Source organism: Cheilinus undulatus, linkage group 12 (assembly GCF_018320785.1).
Source record: "Cheilinus undulatus linkage group 12, ASM1832078v1, whole genome shotgun sequence".
In the NCBI taxonomy this organism is placed as follows: Eukaryota; Metazoa; Chordata; class Actinopteri; order Labriformes; family Labridae; genus Cheilinus; species Cheilinus undulatus.
In genome coordinates, this window is record NC_054876.1 from 25,535,544 (window position 1) to 25,561,999 (window position 26,456).

At 40.2% G+C, this 26,456-nt stretch overlaps 1 protein-coding gene across 3 annotated transcripts in view; it reads right to left on the reverse strand.

The window, feature by feature from the left end:
• LOC121518787 (rho GTPase-activating protein 26-like) overlaps window positions 1-26,456 on the reverse strand; it is a 132,159-nt gene that overhangs the window by 66,790 nt on the left and 38,913 nt on the right. For 2 of the 3 annotated variants that reach the window (XR_005992672.1, XM_041801387.1), the window contains 3 exons: window positions 3,938-4,033; window positions 769-830; window positions 329-400 (listed from right to left, as the gene is read on the reverse strand). Coding sequence is in view for 2 of the 3 variants with exons in the window: in XM_041801387.1 (XP_041657321.1) it covers window positions 329-400; window positions 769-830; window positions 3,938-4,033 (230 nt within the window). In the remaining variant the exon portion in view is untranslated. Of the gene's footprint in view, window positions 1-328; window positions 401-768; window positions 831-3,937; window positions 4,034-17,660; window positions 17,786-26,456 lie in introns of all 3 variants that reach the window. The other variant, XM_041801389.1, reaches the window with a different exon arrangement.

The following is a 26,456-nucleotide window of genomic DNA, read 5'->3' on the forward strand; positions in this document are numbered from 1 at the left end:
TAGTTTTCAAGAATAAGAAAAACTGCAGTAACAAAATCTGACTTGATCAGATGATATTGTGAATACCTGTCATTGTAGAAAAGTAATATGTTGAAATAAGTACAATAACTCAATTAAAGAACTGCTTTATATTATTAATAACTGTATGTTTTAGGTTGGTGTTGTGTCTAATGGTGCGCCCCTAACAGCTGCAAAAGCACTAAAAGGATTTTTATTGATTTGCCAATCAATGTTTTCCTGTCAGCATATCAATACTGCTGCACAACACCAGTCTGGCTAAAGACATTCCAGACACCAGTTCAGTCGGTGTGCAGAAGTGCATCCTTACCTTCGCTGCACTGATCTGTTCTTTCCTGAACCGCTCCAGAGGCATGATGAGCACATCGTTGGCATTCTCAATCTGTGGGAGAAAGACATAACATTATAGACAAGCATGTATGATAGATATCTCTCAACTTGAAATTCTTTTTATATTATTTTTGTGAAATTTTAACTACCTTTCATGTCTCTTTTTTAACTGACACTTAGAGAAACCTACAAACTCAGAGGTTAGAAAAAGTTAACTGGGTTTATATCACCTGTTTATGAATATTATTTGATGCCAGGATTGACTTTGTTTTGTCAGAATGAAAAAGTAATCCTGGTACATTTATTTATGAAACCAGGTTTCAACCTTATGTATCTTAGTTAATTCTAGTAGGCCAATACCAGGCTGTACCAGGCAGAGTTTTGCACACACATATCCTTGTAGTGTTTCCCAACACTCACCATTCGTGTCCTCTCGTCCTCCAGGTTCTGTAGGACAGCTGCAAACTCCTGAAGAGACTTGGCTGAGGACAGGAGGAGACATAAAAGACAAGAGAAAGGAGAGGGAGATAGTTTGCTTTTGTCCCTGCTCTTGGACCTCTCACAAATGTGTCCAAACTCATGACACAGCAGAGTAATTAACTGGAAATGAAACCGCAATTTAGAGGGTTTGTTTCTATGGTGCTTTGACAGCAAGCACAGCTCACTGCTTGTTTCCCCGCTTGCTGGCAGGAGAGGCCTGGTTACATTGTTTTGGGTCAGAGTTTCCACTTCAATAGCCTCCATCACTGTCCAACACTTTACACACACACAAAAACCCACACTTGGCTTCACTGAGCCACACATACAAAGTGAGCACGTGCACCTTGTTGAAATGACACATGCAAACAAACAGATTACGCAGATTTTACCTTAATCATTTCATTCTCACAAACACACTTAAACCCATTCAGTGATTCAAAATCAAATTTACAGCTTCAGGCTTTGGCTCATAAAAGTTAGATTAAACTAACAAGGAGGCGATTTAGCAGGACTATGCAAGGAATGCAATGAAAAGAGTGCAGAGCTTTAATAAAACCCATAAATGCAGTCAAAACTCTGTGTAAGCTCAAGCAAATATTCACTGATGATGTGGGTAAAAGTTCATGTAAGTTATCCTTTAGCTAGTTTTTTGCCTTGTTGTGCAAGATATTACTTATATCATTAAATGTAAATGTTTTCAAGCTTTTAGGAGTTCCCTGTAAGAGAGGGTAAAATGAATTTTGACGTGAGTATAACTATGAATACCCTAAAAACAACAGTGCAGGGGTGCAGCCCAGTTGGGCTGCAAGCTGTTCAGGAAAGATAGCCCGGGTTAGTTAAACACCATTAAAGGGTGGGTCAGGCCAGTGAGAAGCTGCAGCCTACATAGACATGGCCGGGCAGAGGGAGAGGGTGTGGCAGCTGCAGCATGTTTCAATGAGAGCTGACAGGCCAGGATGAGTTCATAGAGTGAATGGTTGCTTATTGTTCACCAGTAATATATAAATGTATCACGTAACAGGAGTTACAATATAGTAGTAAAAGAATACAGAGCAGTTGAAATACATCTAGTGCAGGATCTTAAAAAATGGGTCAATCACCTTTTTCAGAGCTATAAAAATGTCGCTTCAAGTTGAACACTTAATTCTGTTTTTACAGTGGTTTACATCCATGACTGTGACGCTTTGAAGTTCTCATTAAACATGTACACGGATATTATGCTATCAACAGAACAGCATGGTGACTTCTTGGATTTAAACATTTAATTCAAACGCTTATCTACAGATCATTAATTTTTATGACTATGTTGTGCTTTGAGGATTACAAACATGAAAATTACAAAACAGTAATTCTATCATAGAAGGTGAATAATAAAAATCTAACAAGATATTTATTACGACTTATGGTTGATGCATTTTTTTGCACTGCAGCCTTGCCAAAAAACTCTTAGTTACAGAAACGATCATAATTATAAGTTTCCCCATTTTTCTACTACAGGTGCATCTCAAAAACATTAGAATACCATGTAAAAGTTCTTTGTTTTAATCTTGGTGATTACAGCTTACAGCTTACAGCTCACATATCTCAGTACGCAGAACTACAAATATGGTGATAGTGGCTACGTCACGTGTTTTGTTGCTCTGATTGGCCCACAGAGATGTGACAGACAGAACGTTCACCCAATCACCCCCCAAGTTTTTTTTCAAAGCCTCTGCCTTTTCTCAAACGTTTCCTATTGAAGCTTTCCCGGATGGATGTGTGAAACACATCCATCTGGCGTGTCAGGTTAAAGCCACAGAGGGTCACTGCAGAAAGGGCAGGCTCTTCTCAGAGGCTGTATCAAAGCATATTCAAGTTCAAAGTTAGCTGGAAGAGGAAAGTATGGTAAGAAAAGGGGAACAAGTGACAGGGATAAGCTCAGCCTTCAAAGGAGCCTTCAAACAAAACAGATTCAAGAACTCAGGGGAGCTTCACAAGGAGTGGACTGAGACTTGAGTCAGTGGGTTAAGAGCCACCACATGCAGACAGGACCAGGAAATGGACTACAAGTATCGTGTTCCTGGTGTTAAACCAATCCTGAACCACAGATGTCATAAGCTTCTCACCTTGGCTAAGGAGAAAAATAAACTGGATTCTTTTCTCAGTGGTCCAAAGTCCTGTTTTTAGTTTTAGGTAAATTTGGAATTTAATTTTGAAATCAAGGACCCCAAATCTGGGGATGGATCAGAGATGCACAGAATCCAAGGACTATGAAGTTTCCACATCTAGTGATGATTTGAGGTGCCATGTAATCAGCTGCTGTTGGTCCACTGTACTTCATCAAGTTCAGAGTCAACACTTGTCAGCAATCTATCAGGAGATTTTACCAGGAGCACTTCATGTTTCCATCTGATGAGAAGATACTGAGGAGATACTGATTTCCTTTTCCAGAGGGACTTGGCACCTGCCCACACGGGTAGCCAAAACTACTAGAAACTGGTTTGCTGATCATGATATTACTGTGCTTAATTGGCCAGTCAATGTGCCTGACCTCAACACCTGAGCAAGCAAGACTGATTGGCTCCATGCCACATCACATAGATACAGTAATTTGTGGAAAAGGAGCTCCAAACAATTACTGAGAGTATAAATACAATTTTCCAGAGGGATAACATTTTAGTATTTACTTGGACTGGTGTTTTGTGATATACTAATATTTTAGACAGTGGAGTTTTTACAAACTCTTGAAATACTTCACTTTGTATGAGATGAATCTAGAATATATGAAAGTTTCACTTCTAGAACACCAGAAAAATGACTTTTCACAATATTCAAATTTTTCGAGATGCACCTGTATATTTTGGATGCCAGTGGTTGAAATGATGAGCATTCAAATTGACAAGCATTACTATCAGTTTTCAAACTTGTTAATGATTCCTATTCATCTCATCAGATGCCTATTCTGTGAGTGATTTTTTGCTCTGAAAACCAATCTTGCTTTTATATCAGTGCTGATAAAACTGTTCTATTTCAGGCACAATAAATGACAGAGCAGTGTCTAGCATCTATTTACAGGCGATCCTCTGCAGGGAGAGTAGACTTAGATTGGATTTCATTTTAGAAAGCTTACCTATGCATATCTCATCATCTGTCTCGGCATCTCCAATGCACTGGAATTTAAACTCGTTGAGAGAGTCTGCAAACTTCCTCTTGGCTGTTGAGAGACCTAAAATAGAAGGAAAAAAGGCTGTTAGATTTGCTTAAGTAACACTTAAGAAACAGCTTTGTTAAACTATAATTAGTCAACTAAAACGAGTCAAACAGTGAGAACGTAATGCCCTTACAGGAGTTGTTTTTTTTTTCATTCTGTCCTGTTTGCACATTGTTACAGAAAGTAAGATACATACTGTAGAGGTTAAATGCAGTCAGGTGGACACTGTAAGTAGATTCCCTGAGGTGTTTGGTGATGAAAGTTGACAGCTATTGCATAGGGGTGTACTTTTGTGAATGTTTGTGCACATAAGTGTGTGCTGAATAGTGCAAAAAGTTCCATTAAAGAGGGGGCACATGAGCCATGTGAGGCGGTGAAAAGCCTCGGACAGACAGATGCCTTTCAAATAATAAATGAGGCGCTAAGAGCTCCTAGGAGACAGACGCTCACGGCCAGTTTGGCTTCAACTCCATTTAAACTGGAGGCAGGGTAACATATAAGGCTATATTTCCTGATGCTAGACAGGCAGGGGTAAGCTGTTGAGTGAAAGACAAGAGGGAGAAAGTGGAGCAAAGAAACAATTCTGATAACTCCCCTTGTGAAATTGCTTGCTAAGAGGAACATGGTTCTAGCAAACTATTTCTTAACTTTCATGGCCTAAAGAAAGAAAAAAATCGCAGTGCAATGATGTCAACCCCGGCAGAGAACAGAAAAACACACTCAAACGCTATGGGGTGAGGGTGAATGAAAAGAGAGGTTGGCTAATGAGTTTTATTAAAAGACAGAGTGGAGTCAGGGAAAGGACAGTAAGTGAAGAGAGGAGACAGATGGGTTTAATTGGCCATGTTTATGTCAACACCACAGACCTTTCTTGCATTTTCTCAGAGTGTGTGTAAAAGTTTGGAAGATCCTCTGCTGTTTGCCAGTTGCACAAAGAAAACACAGGCCTAACAGCTCCAGCAACTGCTGCCAGAAATATACACACACACACACATACACACACAACTGGCACACACAAACTATCTCACTTGGGACTGACTGAGAGGACATCGTAGGAAGCCAGTCATCATTGAGTCACAGCAGCTCTGAAGCATCAAAATAACTTAAGTATGACCACACTAAGACCACACTCTGACCGTAAGGGATAAACTGTGGTTTTACAGATCAAGAGGACTGGACAAGAAAAAATGAAGCTTTTACAGTTGACTCCTAATAAAATTATTTCTCCTTTCTCCTTTCATAACTAGGAGATATAAAAAGTTGCAAAATGTTAATGCAAGTAAATGCTATCTAAGACCACTCTTTGTGATGGAGGGATGTTTTTTTTCACCCCTCAGCAGTGGACAAAATAGTGTGTTAGTGCAAGAAATAATTAGAAATTATGACTTATGTTATAAATACCTGATTTGCAACCAATACATTTACATTAATTGAAGCTGTTGAAATGTTTAATTTTGAATGATCTTAGATATTTTTTGTGAATATTGGTATTGGTATTAGCTAAAATGAGAAAACATTGAAAACATGAAAAAACAGTATATCAGGTATCAGAACAGATAACCACAAGTCATCAGCATATTACATAAAAGCATTTTATTCTTCAATAGTTATAGAGCATTTGTAAAAGACCTTCATAACAGCTGAATAAATGACATGAATGCCACATCCCTTTATTATCAAATGTGATATTTCCTAAACTTCACCACCCCTTCTAATAGATTTTTCTCACTAGTCTTTTTTTTTTCAGACCTTTATTGTTTCTGTTTGGTAGCACACAACTGTGTCTTTTACAGCCTGCATGGCCTCAGTTTTCCTGATGTCAGGCTACATGTCCACCAAGCTAAACCTCTTTCTACTGTAGCCCTCTCCTTCTGGCTCCTCTGCTCCCTTATTTTTGGCCTCCCTCTCCTCTCAGCCACTGACAGGTCCTCTCAGCACCTTGTGAGTGAAGCCTGCCTGTCTTTGTGGATTTCTTCATACTGGCTTCTACCACACAGTGCACGCTCTCCTTGATAAAAATCAAAACCAACCACAGGAAAGAGACTAGAAACATAAGAATCTTAAGAAAGCATTGGCTATAATAAAAATCTTATATTGCTCTATGATTAAAAGAGTCCCTGATTTTGACTTTGCTATAGTATTTCAGTCATCTAAACAAAGTTCTGCTAACAGCAGTGGCTTTCATTGAGGTCTGACACTGCTGCCCCTATAGGCACAGTTCAGCACCAACAGGGGTCACTTTGATTAGGTCTTGAATAGGAATCCAAATAACTGATGTTCTTAAGATAAGGTTTTAAACACTTAAGAGTGTTATATATTATTGTAATGACAATAAGCAATACTAACTACAATCTATGTGTGCAAAACATATGATTAATGTCAAAAATGTTGGTGAGTTTTTTTCACAAGGAATTTTGGACTTGCAAGAATGAACTTTTGTTCTCAACTTCTCAAGCTTTATCCAGTAGGTGGCAAATGTGTGCAAGTGTAAAAATATGGCAAAAGTACCATGTGCCGAAGCTCAAAATGGATATACAGTAAATTAATAAATCTATTTTTTAAATTTCCTATGATGGCAAGTAAAATTCAGTACTCACCTCAAATTTCTACTTAAGTATCTCTTTTTCCTTGGATAACAAAGCTCATTTTCCTAAGATAAGAGAAAATTCCTTAAGAAATTATCAAATTTTTACCAAATGGGGTAATATGAGGTGTATGCAAGCCTGCTCTTCAGTATGATTTACTTTTTAATCATGTTTTTGCTCTCCATTTTGTCTAGTGTTTTGTTTTGTTCCATTTAGGGTCCAAAATACAGCACTCTTAAATAAGGATGGATTTTTTTTTTAATTTGGGATTCAACTTCTCTTTAGGAGGTGGTGGTGGATCCTGATGCCCCACCAGCTGAGAACCACTGCTTTAGAGAAGTAAATTAAAATGTACACTGGTGTATGTGCACTCTAACGTGGGCCTTTGAAGGAGTGCACCACTAATAGTGTGCACGGGCAACTTCACTTTTAACATTTTACACCAGTAATTATAGGCTTGAAATTCTGCACCTGTTAGAGTGCACATAAAGGTATGCACTTGAAAGTGAGCGTTGATAAATGCACGCTTTACGTGTGCACTAGTGTGCTCTTTAAAGGTTGCACATGTCAGTATACACATTGTTTGCTCCCAAAAGTGCATACTAGTCAGGATGCACTCTAACATTTCATTTTTTAAAGTCCAAGAGTCATAAAACACCACAGGCACTTTCAACACTCATCTGTACTGATAAAAACACAGTGATGACTATAAAGTCTGACTGTAGTTTAGAAATAATGTCTTCAAAACTGATTGAATCAATCTCACATGCTCTCATTTGTGTTTAGCTTACTGGCCCTTGGGGGAAGTCCGACTGTAAGTTCTGGCACACATTATGATGAGGTAACTTGAGAATATTTTCTGGCTCATGTATGCAGATACATCATGCATGTCATACTGCTCCCCCTTGCCATGCATCCTTAGATTCTGGCAACTGTAGTAAATTGGACAAATGCAAACATGCATGCAGGTTCCCATCTGTGCACACCCACACATCAAGCCAGAGTGGGGCTCTCAGTACAAACTATTTCTGTAAATTTAAAACACATTGTTGGCCCTTATAATCCCAGTTCTTTCCAAAACAAATAAATTACTACAAAATAAGAAGGTGCATACCCCCACGTGTACATTGTCCAGAGAAGCTTTCATGTAAAAGAATGTCTACTAACAGATGGTGTGCGTGCTGATGCTTTCCATTTATGGTTACTTTTTCAGTGTATAGGTTTGCATGTACAACACCCAGGTTAAAACAATTTCAACTACTGCAGGTAGTCATAAGAACACATTACAGTTGGTTTGTGGTGACGCTGTTCATCCAAATCCTAAAAAATAACATTTGTTGATTTTAGAGACAAACAAAGTAAATTACACTAAATTAAATCAGTCCTTCTGCATAAGCAGTCCTGCATCATAGGCACTGCTGTGTTGGTTTGCTGTTAAAGTGATAAAGATCAACCATGGCGAGCACCTGGTGGCTGGGCCTTTACCCATGGGGCCTGGTCTGGCCCAGCCCGAATGGGTGACATGGGTTTATCCTCCTGTAGGCTCTCCACCTGCAGGAGGAATCAGTGAGGTCCAGTGCAATGTGGATTGGGCAGCAGCCAAAGGCAGAGACCTTGGCGTTCCAATCCCTGGTTACGGAAACTGGCTTTTGGAACATGGAACTCTGGGTGAATCTCATCCACCCCCAGGGCCCTGCTGCGGAGCTGTTTAATTGCCATCCCTCACCTCTCTGGTGGGGAAGGAACCTGAGCTGGTGCAAGAAGTTTAGAGATACTGGCTAGATATAGTCGGGCTCACCTCAACGCACAGCACGGGTTCTGGAACCAAACTACTCGAGAGGGGTTGGACTCTCTTCTTTGCTGGAGTTGCTCTGGGTGGGAGGCGGAGGGCATGTGTGAGTTTACTTATAGCTCCTCTACCTGTGTGTTGGAGATATCTCCAGTGGACAAAAGGATTGCTTCCTTGTGCCTTTGGGTCGGGGAATGGGTCCTGACTGTTGTTTGTGCTGACACGCCAAACAGCAGTTCAGAGTACCCACCCTTTTTGGAGTCCTTGGGATGGGTGCTGGAAGGTACCCCTACTGGGGGGTCCATTGTTCTGCTGGGCGACTTCAACACTCACATGGGCAATGACAGCATGACCTGGAAGGGCATGATTGGGAGGAATGATCTGCCTGATCTAAACCCAAGCAGTGTTCAGTTATTGGACTTCTGTGCTGGTCACAGTTTGTCCATAACTAACACCATGTTCGAACATAAGGGTGTTCATAAGTGCACTTGGCACCAGGACACCCTGGGTGGCAGATCAATGATCGACTTTGTGGTTGTATCAGCTGACATGCGGCCGTATGTTCTGGACATTCATGTGAAGAGAGGAGCAGAGCTGTCAACTGATCACCACCTGGCGGTGAGTTGGATCAAGTGGCAGGGGAAGAAGCAAGTCAGACCTGGTAGACCTAAACAAACAGTGAGGGTTTGCTGGGAATGTCTGGCTGAGGACCCTGTCAGGATGGTCTTCAACTCCCACCTCCAGCGGAGCTTCGACCACATTATGAGGGTGGCAGGGGACATAGATGCCGTAGAGCAAGGTTGCTGGTGCAAGGTTGCTGGTGCTTGTCATGGCGGTAATCCCCGAACCTGTTGGTGGACACCAGAGGTGAAGGGTGCCGTCAAGCTGAAGAAGGAGTCCCACAGGGCATGGTTGACTTGTGGGAGTCCTGAGGCACCTGAAAAGTACCAGCAAACCAAGCACCATGCTGCTTCAGCAGTTGCTGAGGCAAAAACTCGGGTGTGGGAGAAGTTCGGTGAGGCCATGGAACAAAACTTTCAGTCGGCCCAAAAAAAATTCTGGCAAACTGTCCGGCAGCTTGGGAGGGGAAAGTGACTCTCTGTCTGCACATTTTACAGTGGGGATGGGGAGCTCCCAACCTCAACTGAGAGTGTGGTTGGGCGGTAAAACGAATACTTCGAGGATCTCCTCAATCACACTGACATGCATTCCGTGGAGGAAGCAGAGCTGGAGGACTCAGGGATGGCAATTAAACAGCTCCGCAGCAGGGCCCTGGGGGTGGATGAGATTCACCCAGAGTTCCTTAAGGCTTCAGATATTGTAGGGCTGTCCTGGTTAACACGCCTCTGCAACACTGCATAGACATTGGGGGAAGTGCCTCTGGAGTAGCAGACTGGTGTGGTGGTCCCCCCTTTTAAAAAGGGGGACCAGAGGGCATGCTCCAAATACAGGGGGATCACACTCAACAGCCTCCCTGGTAAAACCTACTCCAGGGTGCTGGAGAGGAGAGTCTGGCTGTTGGTCGAACCTCGGATTCAGAAGGAACAATGTGGTTTTTGTCTTGGCCTTGGAACACTGGGCCAACTCTATACCCTCGCGAAGGTGCTGGCGGGGGCATCGGAGTTTGCCCAACCAGTTCACATGTGCTTTGTGGATCTGGAAAAGACTTAAGACTATGTTCCCCCAGGTATCTTGTGGGGGGTGCTCCGGGAATATGGGGTTGATGGCCCATTGCTATGAGGTATTCCATCTCTGTATTGTTGAAGTGAGAGTCTGGTTCGCATTACTGGCAGTAAGTTGAACTCATTCCCAGTTAGGGTTGGACTCCGCCAGGGTTACCCTTTGTCACCGGTTCTGTTCATAACTTTTATGGACAGAATTTCTAGGTGCAGTCAAGTGGTGGAGGGTGTCAGGTTTGGTAGCCTAAGGATTGTATCTCTGCTTTTTGCAGATGATGTAGTCCTGTTGGCCTCATCGAACACTGACCTCCAGCTCGCTCTGGGATGGTTTGCAGCCGAGTGTGAAGCAGTTGGGATGAGGATTAGCACCTCTAAGTCTGAGGCCATGGTTCTCAGCCGGAAAAGGGTGCCCAATCCAGGTCAGAGGAGAGTCTCTGCCCCAAGTGGAGGAGTTCAAGTATCTCGGGGTCTTGTTCACGAGTGAAGGAAAGATGGAGTGGGAGACTGACAGATCGGTTCAGTGTCTGCAGTGATGTGGGCGTTATACCAGTCCGTTGTGGTGAAGAGACAGCTGAGCCAGAAGGCAAAGCTCTCAATTTACCGGTCAATCTACATTCCAACCCTCACCTATGGTCACAAGCTGTGGGTACTGACAAAAAGAACAAGATCGCGGATACAAGTGGCTGAAATGAGCTTTCTCCGCAGGGTGTCTGGGCTCAGCCTTAGAGACAGGGTAAGGAGCTCAGACATCCAGAAGAGACTCAAAGTAGAGCCTCTGCTCCTCTGCATTGAAAGGAGCCAGATGAGGTGGTTTGGGCATCTTATAAGGGTGCCTCCAGGATGTCTTCCTTGGGAGTTGTTTCAGGAATGTCCATCTGGGAGGAGACCCCAGGGCAGACCCAGGACACGTTGGAGAGATTACATCTCCCAGCTGGCCTGGGAATGCCTTGGTATCCTCCTAGAGGAGCTGGTGGAAGTGGCCAGGGAGAGGAGTGTCTGGGCCCTTCCGCTGAGACTGCTGCCCTGGCGACCCGGACCCGGATAAGCAGAAGAAGATGGATGGATGGATGAATATGCAATATCAGATTAACAGCTGAAGGGGAGAAAAAAAAAAAAGAAAACACATTTTGCAGGCCCAGAGATGCAAAATGCCGGAGGGATGCTATGGTGTCACTGCTATCTTGCATTTGAGTAAGTGTGTGTTTCCAAGGCTGCGTCCAGGCAGGAAGGCCAACAGAGGACAGTGACAGCTAAAAATAGGTGACCCTGTTGACACATGCTTCTCTGTCCTCTTTCCCTCTTCTCACACTTGTACAATAGAATTCCCCCCATTCTTCTCTCTTTCACTTCCTTTAAAGCTCAAAACCCAGAGGACACATGGAAAATACACAAACAGTATCAAGTAATGACAACACATGAACCCAGGCCTTTTACTAGAATGGATGTAATGTTTAAAAAAGTAGTATCACATGAAATAAATTAATAAATGATTACGTTTTATGTTTAAGTTTGTATTGACACAAATCTGATTTTATTGTATAGTGCCAATAAAAAGTATGTCAAAATAAACATGGATTTCTACAAAGTAATGTTTCATCAAATAAAACAATATAAAAGGAAAATAACTGACTGCATAAATATGCATCTCCATTAAAGTGACTGACATAATTTGGCACTAGTAGTCTCACAATACTAAAATGGAAATCACCTAAGTGCAGTGAATGTGTCTCAAGTGACTGTAGTATAAAGACACCTGTGTCTGGAAGGTCAAGTCATTGGGTTATCAGTATTCCTTGCTACCATTACATCATGAACACAAAAGAACACTCCAAGCAACTCAGAGAAAAGGTTATTGAAAAGTATAAGTCAGGAGACTGACAAAAAAAATCCAAGGCTGAAATGGAAGGAATATGGCACATGTGTAAATCTGCCTAAATTAGGCTGTCAAACTGAGTGACTGGCAAAAAGGAGACTAGTGATAGAGGCCACTAAGACACAGACGACTACTCTGAAGTGGCTACAAGCTTCAGCAGCTGAGATGGGAGCAATTGTGCATACGACAACTGTTACCCAGGTTCTTTACCAGTCAAAGCTTAATGGGAGATTGGCAAAGAAAAAGCCACCGTTGAGGAAAACTCACATTACATCTTTTCTTGAGATCCCCAAAAGGTATGTGGGAGAGTACATGATCAAGTAGAATGAAGTTCTTTGGTCTGATGAGACAAAAATGGTGCCTTTTTGGCCATCAGACAAGACACTTTGTTTGGAGGACACCAAAAACTGCACATCACTACAAACACATCTGTCCCCACTGTGAAGAACGGTGGTGGCAACATCATGCTGTGGGGATTTTTCTCAGCAGGCGGCCCTGGAATGCTGGTAAAAGATATAGGGAAAAAATTGAATGTGGCAAAATATAGGAAAATCCTGTAGGACAATCTTATTCAGTCTTCAAGAGATCTGTGTATGGACTTGAAAAGGGTTCATGCCTGATCTCCATGCAACCTGACAGTGCTTGAGCAGTTTTGCAAAGAAGAATGCCGTAACATTTCAGTGTCCAGATGTGCAAGCCTGATTGAGACCTATACAAACAGACTCAGTGCTGTGGTTACAGCCAAAGGTACATCTACCAAATACTGACTTGAAGAGGGTGAATATTTAGCCTAACTGGTCACTTATTTCAAATTACATATTCTTATTCAATTACCATTACTTTAAAAAAATGTTTTCACTTTGATATTAAAGATTTGTTATTTTTGTTTTCTAATAAGCCAAATTATATTGACCCTGATTGATTTATAAAATAAACAAAAGGATAAACATCCAAGGGGTGAATACTTTTATTGGCACTTTGTATTTACATGACATGACATTACTCCACAGAATTATAAACTGTCTTGATCAGATTGGAAATTTTTTGCCCAGGAATTAGTATTAACATCACATGTGACATGTGGCAGATCAGTGCCAAAGAGCACCCAGACAGGGACACAACACTGATGCCCACTTTTAGTTATCCAGCATCTGGCCATTTGTAGGATAAATGCTGAGAAGAATCCTGTCAGCCTAAATATGACAGTTACATGCTTTGTCTGCAGTGTGATGACAGATGACGTTTGCAAGACAGAGGCTGGGATACTGTTGGAAAGAGGCATCCTGCTCACAATAACAGTGGAGGAACACACAGACACTTACTCACAGTACTGTAAGCAACAGAAAAAGAATTTGTAACTAACCACAACCATGCAGCAGCCCTGCACAACGGCTGCTATGTGTATTAACTCACAAACACACATACACAGCTGAAAGAATGGGCCTGTGTGATATCAACAGGATATCCAGCAGTAGCCTGAACTCTGCAGTAGCTTTGTTCCACCAGCATGTGAATAGAAACGCCATTCATCAAGTGGGACAAAAACACACACACACACACACACTTGCACACTATTCATGTGTGAAGACAATGAAAGATTTCAGTCTCCTCGTCAGACTCTGACATTACAGCAGTCCACTTAGGAGAGGAATAGTTAGATTTCATCATTTATTGTAAAATCATGCTACACACTCGACTGGGACATTTTCTTTAGATAAGATTGTTTCTTCATTAAAACCTCTGGATTTAACATGACTTTTGGACTGGCTGCATCTAAATCACAATGGACTGGCAAATTCAAGTGTCCTGGCAAAGTGAAATGACCTACATAGGGTTTTCCTCTGGATACTTTGATTCTAAAGAAATTTATGGCACAGTGTAAATATTGCTTTGTGGTTGGCATTGTTCTAAGACCAACAGAAACATGTGGCATTTGACTTTAATTTACTTCCACATGTGGCTTCACTGGTACAGTATTTATAGAGATGTACCAATTGGTAGTCCAGTTTAAGCAAAGCTGTGTTTCATGTTGAATTCCAGCTCTGTTAGGAAAAATGTATAAGTATGAGTGTTATTGTAAGAAAAGGCTGAGCATGTTATGATAAGAACAAAACATGTCTTTGGGAAAAGTAACTGTCTTAAAAAAACATATCTGAGTCTGCACAAAAGACAAATAAAGAAGGTTTGGTCTATGTCACAAACAACAAGTAAACGGGTAAATCATTCATTAAAAGTATGGGCAGAGGTAGTCAAAAATTTTCAACTCCAAAATGAGATTAAGCTACTTCGATGGCCAGCGTATGATCCAGACTTTACACCGGCATCGCAAGATCTTAGATTTAGAGAATGGGTTTATAAAGGTATCTCTTCACTGTGTAAGATTGTTAAAAAAGGGGGAATTTAACAGTTTTGATACCATATGTCGGTCATTTGGACTAGTTGGGGCTGACTTTTTTAGATATTTACAGCTCCGTGATTACTTTTGTAAAAAGGTGAAAGGCCCTGGTACAAGAGAACCACCAATACTTGTTCAGCTGTTTATTGATGCTTATAACTCCAGTAGCAACAAAGGCCTCATAGGTAAATTGTACAAAGGTATTTTATTACTTAAAAATGATAATACGGATTACGTTAAACAAAGATGGGAAAAAGAACTGGACATTACAATAACAGAGGAAATGTTGCTAAAAGCGTGGGAGACACGGTCATCTTCAACAAACTCCTGGACATGGAGGGACTTCTGTTGGAAGAATTTGATACGTTTTTTCCTCACTCCTAAACAGAAATCCAAGCAAACAGGCAACCAGCTTCCCTGCTGAAGGGATTGTGGAGAGACTGAAGTTGACCACGCTCATGTGTTTTGGACTTGTCCCCTCATTCAGTCCTTCTGGAAGGAGGTGGCAGCAATTATTTCAAAAACTTGGGGTTTTACTATCAGTACAACATTAACATCCCTCTATCTTGGACATCTTCCTAATGGTCTCAATAGTATTGATACCTATCTTCTAAAAATCTTGCTTGTTGCAAGCAAAAAAGCCATTACAAAGTGCTGGTTACAGGAAAATTGTCCATCGGCTGGTCTCTTTGTTAGCATTGTAAAACAGTTGCATATTTTGGAACAGATGACTCATTCTATACGACTTCACAAAGAGCTTGGAGAGAAACGATGGGAAAAATGGAACTTTTATTTGGCCAATTAATGCTTTACTGGTGTTTTGATAACTGTCACGTGTTTGTATGTTTGTACGGATATGTATATCAGTGTATGTGTTTACATATATAGATATGTGTATATTGTAACCACAAGGTTTTGCACTCTGCATGTGAATGAGGCAGTTTTGCTGCCCTTTAGTTTGGACCAACCCAAGACCTCATGATTATCTGTCTTTTTTTTTTTTTACTGTTATGTTTTACCACACCTGCCTTTTGTTCTATTTAAAAAAAAAAACTATAAATAAAAAGTTTAAAAAAAAAGAAGGTTTGGTCCATTTGGATCAGCAAAAAGAAGACAATTATGCAATTTCTGGACAACTCCGTCTGAAGCCATGATGTTTACTGGTATTTGCCAGTTATACGTTTGTACAGGCAGTTGTTATGAATGGGACATCTCAAAATAGCCAATGCATGTTTATCTCTTACTCTGCAAAGCCAATGGCCTGGCCATATTCCATTTCTGCCATTAGGTGGCAGGAATGGAAAGCTTTAAGTTGAAAAGCGTGTTCAAGGTTAGATAATGAGCAGACTAATCATCATCATTGAGAAGAGCAAGGTGGTAGGTATGGTTGTGGTTCAGATTTGCTGCAAACTGGTAAACAAAGGTAAATGAGATTACAAAAGAGATTATCATTAATGCAGTTACTGATGCAGGTCTTTAGTCAGTTTCACAGGCGGAGATCAAGCACATAAAAATATCAATATCAATTGTGTTACCTAGAAGATATATAGCAAGAATCCTTTAATATAAACTCAAAATATTTTTACTACGACCCAACTAAGGAGGTTCCTTAGTGTCCCATTCAAATTTAATTTAACCTACTCGTCTAAAGAACAGAAAATCCCAACAACAGTCAAATTCCTCCCAAGGTCATTGTGTCACCGGGTGTGATATTAGCCTGATATACTCTACAACGTGCTAACATTAGCAGCAAGCGCCACCAGCCTTCATTCCTGTTTGCAGATTAATATTGTGCTCTGATGTGTTGCATCTTTTCACTTCAGGTGAGTAGTTATACATGAGTTACACCCTCAACAGCCTACATACCACTTTATTTCCGCTTACTTACTCCTACATGCTAACCGCTAAACCACCACTGAGCTTCTCATATTTACATCCGGTGAAGTGCCAGACAGGAAGGTAGCGGCCATTAACTGAAGCTACAGTGGCCTGTAGTGGCGGGAGGATCATTATAGTTTAAAAGAGCATTATAGGCCTGTGTTTATAAAAAAAAATGATAGGTAATTAGTTAGACTGACTAGTAAATCCTGAATTTAACCGTTTTACCGATTAACTGCGTGCATCCCTACTTGAATCCCTACTTTCAACTGGCCTTGGCAAGTGTTTGATTTACTTACAGGCTCCACTGATAGTGAACAATAGTGGCTGCCTATCTAGCTCATATTATGTTGTTTACTCCCTGAGGCGGCACAGACCTATGACATCATGTACTTTGCAGCTCTGATTGGCCTGTAATGAATGTGACAGACATACAGTTCATCAATCACCCTTTGAGGTGTTTCCCTAAACATCGTATATGGACTGCTGCTCAGATGGATGCGGAATATATCCCTTGCAATAGATTTATGGAACAATATACCCTCTGTGTCAGGTTGGGTCATCCCTTGTTTAGAAGATTTCTACGAATCACACAACCAACAGAAATCTTGCCAGCCATTCCCCTTGACCTGTGTGTAAAATATATACCTCAAAGAGGCAGCTTTAGTTTTAATTAACCTTAAGCAGAACACCTGTCTGAGGCAGAGTGATGTACAGTTTGAAAAGTCCTGTGTTGTAATCTGTATCAGTACTGGTGGAATACCTCTTGTCCAGTCAGATTACTTGGGTTGGAACTCACTGTTGTATAACTGATGACCATATAATGAACATATGGGCAGTTGCCATTTGTCTCAACCATAAAGACATTACCCAAAAAGTAAATAAACATTTCTTCATTCACTCAGTTATATACTTGTTAAGATGAACATACATAGTGACAATTTCCACCATATACTCTATTTTATACCTATGTGAATATCACCATGCAGCCAAATCCCTTCACTTCTTCAAGTAAATTTGTGCAAAACTAACCCCAACACTTGGCAGGTAACAACTTCCCCTCAGCCAAGTATAATACAGCAGTTTCCCTATGTGTATACATGTATTTCATGAGTGTGTGTATTAGGGAACTAGTCAAGATATAAGACCAAGAAAGACTGACATGCAAAGAATTTAAGCAGCTGCTACAGGAAGGGTCAGTATGTGCAAACCTACATAGGGCATCAGGATGGTTTTACTCCAAAAGAGACAAACTCTAATATCTGTGATATAAGTTAACACATTTGCTGTGCATTAACTGGGAGTGCATAGCCAAGCTTTTCTGCAGGCAATACAAGGTTGGTTGTCGTTTACAGGGAAGGAAGCATTACTTGAACAGTAACAATAAGACACAAGCAGGGAAAGTGTTGGAAGAAGAAAAGGAAAGGAAGTGTGGATGGCTACTTTCAGGCGCTGCCATTGCCATGGTAAGTTGCCCTTCGTCTGTCCATTCTGCTCAGTCAGCTGCACAGGAAGCACACTGGGTCGATGCACACTGACGAACAGCATTTACTGTTTCATCGCTCTTCCTGTGCCCAAAGAGAAGTGTATATTGGTGATTAAGGTCAAATCTGGCCATGAATGTAGATCCTGTAACAGACCCACATTTTAGCTCCATCATCTGCCTGTAATATGATACGCTAACACAGCTGGAGAGCAGAGAAAAAAGCTCAGTGATGTCCGGTAACATTTAGTCTAAACTAAAACCTCATCATACTGTGCTCTCAAGCTTATAAAAGGGTTGATGTTTCAGCCTCTATATGCAGCATAAGTCATCTTAATTCTTGAATCGACTTGAGAAATACTTTGTGAGATTGTTTTTTCACTGCACACAAACACAAAGTCAGTTTTAATGGTTTGTTATAACAGAGGTCCAGCCCAAGACTGTGTAAGTTTGAATTGGATGCAACAGCCATAACGTCATTATAGAGATTCAAAAGAGAGAGTGAGGGATTGGCAGAGACAAGGAGAGGAGGGGGAAAACAGCTTAGAGTTGTATTTTATCTCGTCACCTTCCTGGGGCGAGCTGGCTGATGGTATTGTAAACATGTCATCAGTCCAAACTGCTGCCAAGAGGTTGAAGACAGCCTTGCAGCTTACTCGTATCAAAAATGAGTCTCCTGGATGGTGTGAGCAAACACACACATGACCATAATAAACAGGGTTGAATTAAAAACACATTCTTATACTGTTACCTTTATGTCAGAAAACACCCAAACATAAACACAACTTCCTAACCACAACCAGGCTGGGAGCATGCTAACATTCTAACCAGGCTAAATTAGCGATTAGCACGTTGTTGAGCTGGTTTGCCGCAAGAAGGAACCACAAGTTGTGAAAAAGAAGCTAAAGCAGAAGTGTACAAAAATTGTAGTTCTTAAAATTCCACTTCAGGCCGGCTGAAAAAGGCTTACAAGTCCCATACAGATCAATATTAAAATGCTCCTTTTGACAGTAGAAATAAACTTCAAATTATTTATTTGTATTAATTATATTAACCCTTAAAGAGGCAAAAGTTACTGCAGATGGCATTACCAGTGCCTTCAAAACTCCTCTTCAGAAACCCATGATTGACATCACCACCTATAATTTTATGTCACTGGCTATCTTTCAGTGTTTTACATATTAATGTTTGGTCAATAGTGTTAGCACAATGATAGTGAAGAAAAATGGTCTTTATTTCGTCATTTGTTTTAAACTCCTCCATCCCAGCATCCTCATATGAGGACATGATGGGTGCCCTGTACCATTACTCTTAAGTTTGCTCAACATAGACCTGTTGACCTCATTCATGGACACTTTGTCTGTCATCTTGTGGTCACAAAAGAAAATTACAGTTATCGGTGTCTGTTCAAGATGGCTTCCATTACAACCAAAATGTTCTACACTAACTCATTACCCAATACTGTTCAAGGTAGAAAAAAAAGGTTAAAAACAATATGGCATTAACTAAAAAAATTCATATATATGTATTAATATTCTGTATGTAGATTTAATTCAAATCTAAAAAGCTTTTTAAGATATTTTGTACTTGCTTAGTTTTTATCAGTACGTAGGGATAGATAATATTTAGGGAATAAATACTTTTATTCCCTAAATATTATATATATTTACAACTTTATTTTTGCACCAATTTGGTAGAATTGCCCATACTGTGTTACACAATGGTGTAACTGTTATACAGTAAAATAGACCGACTGTCCTCATATGAGTACATCCATTTTTTTGAAAACCACTTGTTCTTGAAATACAATGTTTAGCTATTATACGTACCAGGTCTGTCTAATCCCAAATAAGTAGGAAGGATCAAAAATGCATAACAAATGGAAGCCAGGTTCTAGTGAGTTTAAGGCATTCATTCATAGATTTCCAGGGAAAATGTATTAAATAGTTTGCTATACACCTAGCATTTGATATATTTACCTCAAGTGAACAAATCTGAGAATCAATGAAGCTCCTGTCTCTTTTTTGTTTGGTTTTTTTCTACTAAAAATGACTTACTATGTCTTAAGCAAATTTCAAGGCCATTCATTCAACGATTTTTGAGGTATTTTAGTTTACAGCAAAAACCAGACAAAACCTAGGACATTTTATATCTATTTGCCCAAGTATATATTTCCAAATTTTGTTTCGATTTATTTAAACAGCATGCATTTTTAATTGTATTAATTTCATTTTCAAATTTTTTTTTGTTTTTGTTGGTATTTTTTGCCTTATTTGACAGGTTAGTTAAAAATAGCCTCTGTAAACTGGCTCCTGCTCTACTACAGAGATAAGCCCTTGTATTTTTTTATTCCTAAAATGGTAAAATTGATTTCCATTTTTAGACTCTGAACATCAAAGATGATGCCTTTAAATTAAAAACAACCGTAATCAAAAACTACAGATTCAGGTGATTTCAGATGCAGTTATATTTGCCACATACTTTGCTTCTATAATCAGCACAGTGAAAACAGACATATTCTCCAGAATGCACTTGAATTCAAAAGACTAAATGTAACAACACACATGCATATGTGCTCACCCACAGTTTCTACATACCTCTCAATCACATGCTAATTGCCGCCACTTGTATAAATATCCCTGCTGGTGGGATAACTACAGGCTGACACACAAACCTGCAGTCAAATAGCTCAGTCATAAATCCCACCAGCTCTGTACACCAGCCAATCACTGTCATAAGCACTTAAACACTGACAGATATAAAGGAGGAAATGGATACTAATACCAAAGACACAATTTAGTGCTTAAACTTGATGCCGCTTCTAAATATTGGTGCAAATTTTAAAGAGTGTCTTAAACTTCACAGCTGTTTGCTTTGCAGTGTGTTAAGTCATATCTATGTCATTTGATGAAGTAAAGAACACAGAATAAAAATGCCTGATCAGGGCCCTTTAAATAAAATTTTCAATGATAATATAAAAACAAACAAAAAATGCAATGGAAACATCATTTTTTTACATCTCTTCTATATTGTAAAGACCTTTATGTGTACACCAGCATCAGCTCTCTGGATCATAAACACTGTTTAACTGTGTTGGAACAACTTTACATGTGGGAGTCATGACAGTAAACACACACACCAGGGTGGGGGGGGCTAACGGGGCACTGACAGTCCCGCATTTGGAAGCATTTACAAAAAGCAAACATGGGCCAACACATGACACAGCACTGGAGTTGACAAAGCAGACCCAGCGTACACAGACTCTGGAAACACTCCCTTTGTCTATCTCAGCAGATGGCTTTCATCTCATCTGAATGTGTCAGTGCAGCCACTGAAGGGGCAAGTGTTTGTGTGTGTATTGGAGAAAAAAAAAGTTCACTGTAATTAGCCAAGAACAGTCAGAACCCTCTCATTTACCAGATACACTCAGTCTAATCTTTATTGGAGCTAAAAACAGGACACACACACCCCAATTGCATCTTCATTCCTGTTTTATGAGCGTCAAACTGCCCATCCCAGGGACAAACCTCATGGAAGGAATTTACAGAAGGATCAACATTTTCCTGATCTCAGGGAGAATAAAAGCTAATGAAGGTCTTTTGTTAGTTTATGTTCATCTTTCTGTTTTTCTGCCCTGCAGTAGCACTAAGTTCATCAGAAACCTGCTGAATGGCAGTCAGAGGCCAACAAAGTGGCCAACAATGGCCAAATAAAGCCTGCAAACAAAAAGGACCAAACAATGACACACAGTCCTAACTAGAATGGGCTGAGGGTCTAGAGAGGGGCAGGAAGAACTGAGGGAAACATGGAAAAGACTGAAGAGTCATATGGTTAAAGAGGGAATGCAGCTAAAAAACAGCTCAAGAAGAAGCTGTAAATTTCTCCTGGCTAGATTTAGTTGAACAGATTACAGTCACTATGTGAACACATTAGTTCACAGTTATTCATACCACACCTGACTGATTTCACTACTTTCTGAGATGTTTACTGTAAGATACTCCTGTTCCAGTAATGTGTAGTAATGTGTTTAAGACAGTGAAAGTTCAATAATGAATGGTAGGCTGATGCTTTCAAATCAGTGAGTAATCATGTTACATAATTGTGATCTCATTAGCAATCAAAAATGGTTGTGATTATGATTTTTGTTAAAATCAAGCAGACCTATACTCAATTATTTAAGTTCTTATCTCAAGTGTGTCAGACTTGATGTTCTTGTGTTGTAAATACATGGGCCAGACGCAGCCATCGAAGAGGCCGGGTGGATCTGACACCATGTAGTTCCTAGAGCACCTCCTCTTTTACATTTGGGATGGAAATAAAGTAACGTTGGTTTAGCACGTGGATCAAAAGTTCATGGGTGTAAAGCAGAAAGCCTTCCACAACACTTGAAAGCCCAGTCCCCTGGAAGCGCAAAAGCAGGCGCAGTAAAGTATGGGTTCACCTGATCAGACAAGCATGATGGTGCAAAGCCATTCACTATTGTATAAGTTAGCAGCAGCACCTTAAAGTCTGCTCTAACCTGCTCTAACCTCTATTTACTCGCTCTGGTCAAACCTGAGCTGCTGCCTTCTATACCAACTGCTCTTTTTTGGGCAAACCTGACTGAGGGATATTACAATAATCTAATTGTGACAAAAAAATTGTGAATAAGGACATCAGCATCATGAAACAATAGAAGCGATCAAATTGAGGTGAGATTTCTGAGTTGAAAAAGTCTGTCACCTCTTTTACATGAAAACCAAACAAAAGGGTCTGATCAAAAAGCACACCTAGATCCTTAACTCTGTCTTTGCAACATGAGATAGTCAACCAAAGACAGAGGTAAATTATTAAACTGATGATTAAGTCTAGCTTAATCTAGTCTAAGTCTGGCTTAGAAGCAGGAAACAAGTTTATGTGTTTAGAAGCCCCGTTGCAGGACTACTGACATACACATTTGTACATCATCTGAATTCCAATAAAAATCAATCCCAAATGAGCACAGAATTTCAACCCGAAGATGTCAAATAAAGTGTAAACAGCAGAGGACCCAGTATAGACCCATGTGGCACCCTATGCCTAACAGCACAGGACTCAGAGAACACATTGTTAAAGGTCATATATTTTACCCTTTTAAGACAAGTTTATATTGGTCTCAGAGGTCCCCAAAACATGTCTGTAAAGTTTGTTGCTGAAAAAAACACTCCAGTATTGGATTTTTGCATGTCTAAAAAAACCCAGTTGTTCCAGCCCTGCTCAGAACGAGCTGTTTCTATGTCTGTAGCTTTAAATGTTGATGAGCTGTCTGACTCCAAACCCCCTCTCAGGAAATTGATGTGTGGTAGTATAGAGTGGTCCACAGCGTCAAAAGCAGAGTTGGTATCCGTATAACTGCGTAGGATGCAATGGGATTCATGCAATTCAAGACTAGAGTCATGGCCTATGATTACAGCGGTTCTGTGATAACTAAAGTACTGATTGTGAGAAAACAATATATTATCATTTCATGATGCCTAATGTGCTGAGAAATAAAAATGCCTCTTACAAGTCAAGTGCAGGATTAATCTCTGCTGATTTTTTTAAATCAAAATATTACCATCTGGAACCAGTGATCCCATTATAGTGACACACAAAAAAAAGTTTTAGTATAATGTTGTATAGATAGTTTGTCCCACCATTAACATATACCGTATTTTACCTTTAGTACATGATCCATACAAAAACACAAAGACATTTGATAACATCTATATTAATACATATAAATTGACCAGAGTAAGACAGAAAAGGAAGTATTAACAAAATTGAAATAAACCAACATATTAATCAAATCCTCTCAAAATCTAATTTCTAGCTTGCTCTAATGCAAGCAGTGCAGAAACTTAACATCTCATCAGCAAGTCACTTTACATCTTCACACACACCAAAAAAAAAAAAAGCACAACTCTTTCCTGCGTCTGTGTGAATAAAACTGTACAGCTGACAGTATAATTGAGAGTAATGGTTGATTATCTGTGTAACTTTGAGAATAAAAGAGGGAAACACTGTACATCATTGAGGCTTTTTATATGCTCCCCCTCTTTTGACCCAGGACACATAGCGATGGTGTCCTAGCAACAGGGACAAAGAAGTAGGGTGACCCAAAGGAGCAGGAAGTCCAGTTTCTGTCTTTTTTTAAATCTCATTCAGTACTTCGATCACTATCACATTTTTCTCTTCACATATATTCCTCTTCACATTTTCTGTTCAGTTTCTGCTGAACAGTCTGCTAATGTTACCCCCTTCCTTTACTTCCTTACTGTAACCCTCTTTTAGCCTCTCTCTCTTTCGCTTTCTCTCTTTTTCCCGCTCTTATTGGCGCTGCCACGCCTGTTGCTGACACAGCGAACACAGACAACCAGGGGAGGTTTTCCTCTCTCCCTCATTTTTTAAAAGAGTGTCTGTGGGGTGAAATCATCCTGTGGACTTTCTGCTGCTGAGGGACAAATCCACAGCAGGAATGTGGGGCAATCTGACTTGGTATCCAAATGGAGGACACTGGGCCAGAAAATGCCCGGCTCTGGCCAAGACTGACCTCATAATTCATATGAAAACACAAAGTTCTCCCTCAGTTGTATAAATTCTTGCAAAGTGAAGGAAACACAAACGCCACAAACATCCCTGTGTCCTCAGGATCCTTTGGTGCAAGTCTGGATGTTGAAATCATTTGAAAAGACTGAAAACTGGGATTTTGACTGTTGTTTGAAGATTTTTACAATGAGAGGTAAAATGAGAGGAGAAAAAAGCAAAGCATCTCAAAATAATCATAATTCAGTTTGCATTAATATGTATTTTTAGACTGCTTTTGTCACATCTGAACTGAAATGTGGCTGCACACATTTAGTCACTCTATTTTTCAGACTGGTTGTTTCTTTTAAAACATTGTCCAGTTTGTTCAGTCTATTGTCATAGAAATATTTTTTAGAAAATTTCTAAACTCAATAATGGTAAGCATGTTTATCCAACATATTATTGAGTATTCTTTGGTGTCTAGCTTTCACAAATGTGAGTCTATGCTGCATTTTTGTTTTCTGTCTTTGCTGACTGATCACTTTGGATTTGGGACTGAAACGTCAAAGATACAACTCAGAGTGGTTCCTGGTCTCCTGCAATCATTTTTATAATGTAATAATTACAAAATGTGAAACGAATAGTAAGAATTCATCATTGTAATTAGTTAAAGCCAAGTGGCAACCTCTAAAAGGAAGCCAGGTTTTTACGAAAATGCAGTACCTTCAGTGTCCACTTGAGGCTGGCTCTGAATACTAACAAATACACATTAATACCCTTATCTAAATGCCCATTCTGACATCAGAAATAAACATCTCTACAGCCCAATTTAAAAGGGTCTTATTGGATCATGTCTACCATGGTTTACACATGAAAGGGATGCAACAATTGTCCAAACAACATTGAACCTTTCGGTGTCCATTATTCAACATGGAATATGTATTGCATCTTTTTTCAGTTTTGCATACAACTAACTCCCATGGGTTACATATTTCTTTGAAATAAGTCAGTTTTTGTGCTCAAAGCTAGAAGAAAGAAACTATAAAGACCCAAACCAGGGTCTAATATCCACACCAGCCATGCACCAAATAAAGGTCATTTTTTCCGTTTGGTGGGTTAAGGTCTGCACCTCATGGTGGGTAGATACTTTTACAACAATATAAGGGGCTTTTCCATTACATTGAGTGACTTGGCTCTACTTGGTTTGAATCGTCATGGCAGCCCAGCGCAGCAGGGGATTTGCTTTTCCACCATAACTCAGGTATCCGTTTGAGTGCACATCTAGAGTAGAGCTGATGTCACAGCATTTTGAGTCAATCTTTCTTCTCCCTCTGTTGGTAATCCAGCAAATATTTTAGGGTTTGTCGAAACAGTTGCTACTTTGACACGTCTACCAGGCGTCCCAAAGTGATGACAAAACGCTGTGATGTCACCACAACATGTTTGGAGATGGAGTGCCTGTACTTAGGCCCTGCTCCAGAGCAGGATCATTGTGGTTGCAGCTAGACTATTGATGAAAAAGTACATCAGCACGGCTTGGTTTGGATGGACGCGGCAAAAAGTCATAGTGGAAAAGGCCCAAGAGACTAGCAGGTCTGTCTCCTGCTCGCATGCTCACTGCTGTCTACACACAAGTGCATGGATACAGTTCAAAGACCTCTCATCTCTTACTCACCACTCTCCAGGTGAAAATGACCAAATCACACTCAAGTCTATGCAATTTTAGAAAATGTAGCATGTGATGTTAAATAAATTTACTGCCAATAAATCCAGCTTTGAGCATTTCTCCTTCCTTTCTCGTTATGTCTGCATCATGCAGGTAGCTGATAAGTCTCAGCCTGATGGTACTCAACAGCTGGGGCCATCAGAACTGAACTAATCTAAAAACCATCTGAACAATGGGCTCTGTGCATGGGGCATGGGTCCTAACCACCAGGCTACTGGCAACCCTGAGACAGCACTTCCAATGTGGCGACCACTACCATTGGGCTTCAGTGCTCCATTTCAGAAACCAGTGGGGGATTTCACAGAGACAGCATCCACGTTCCAGTCTATGGTTTAAGCCCTTAATGATAGTGTAGTAAAGTTCAAAGCATCTACTTAAACCATCTTTTGCATACCAAATGTAAATCTTTAACCACAAACTATATTTGTCATGATTACAACCTGGTTTGAAATGACTAAATATTAAAACTTTAGCCTGATTGTTGGCCAGCTCTAGCAAATAAAAG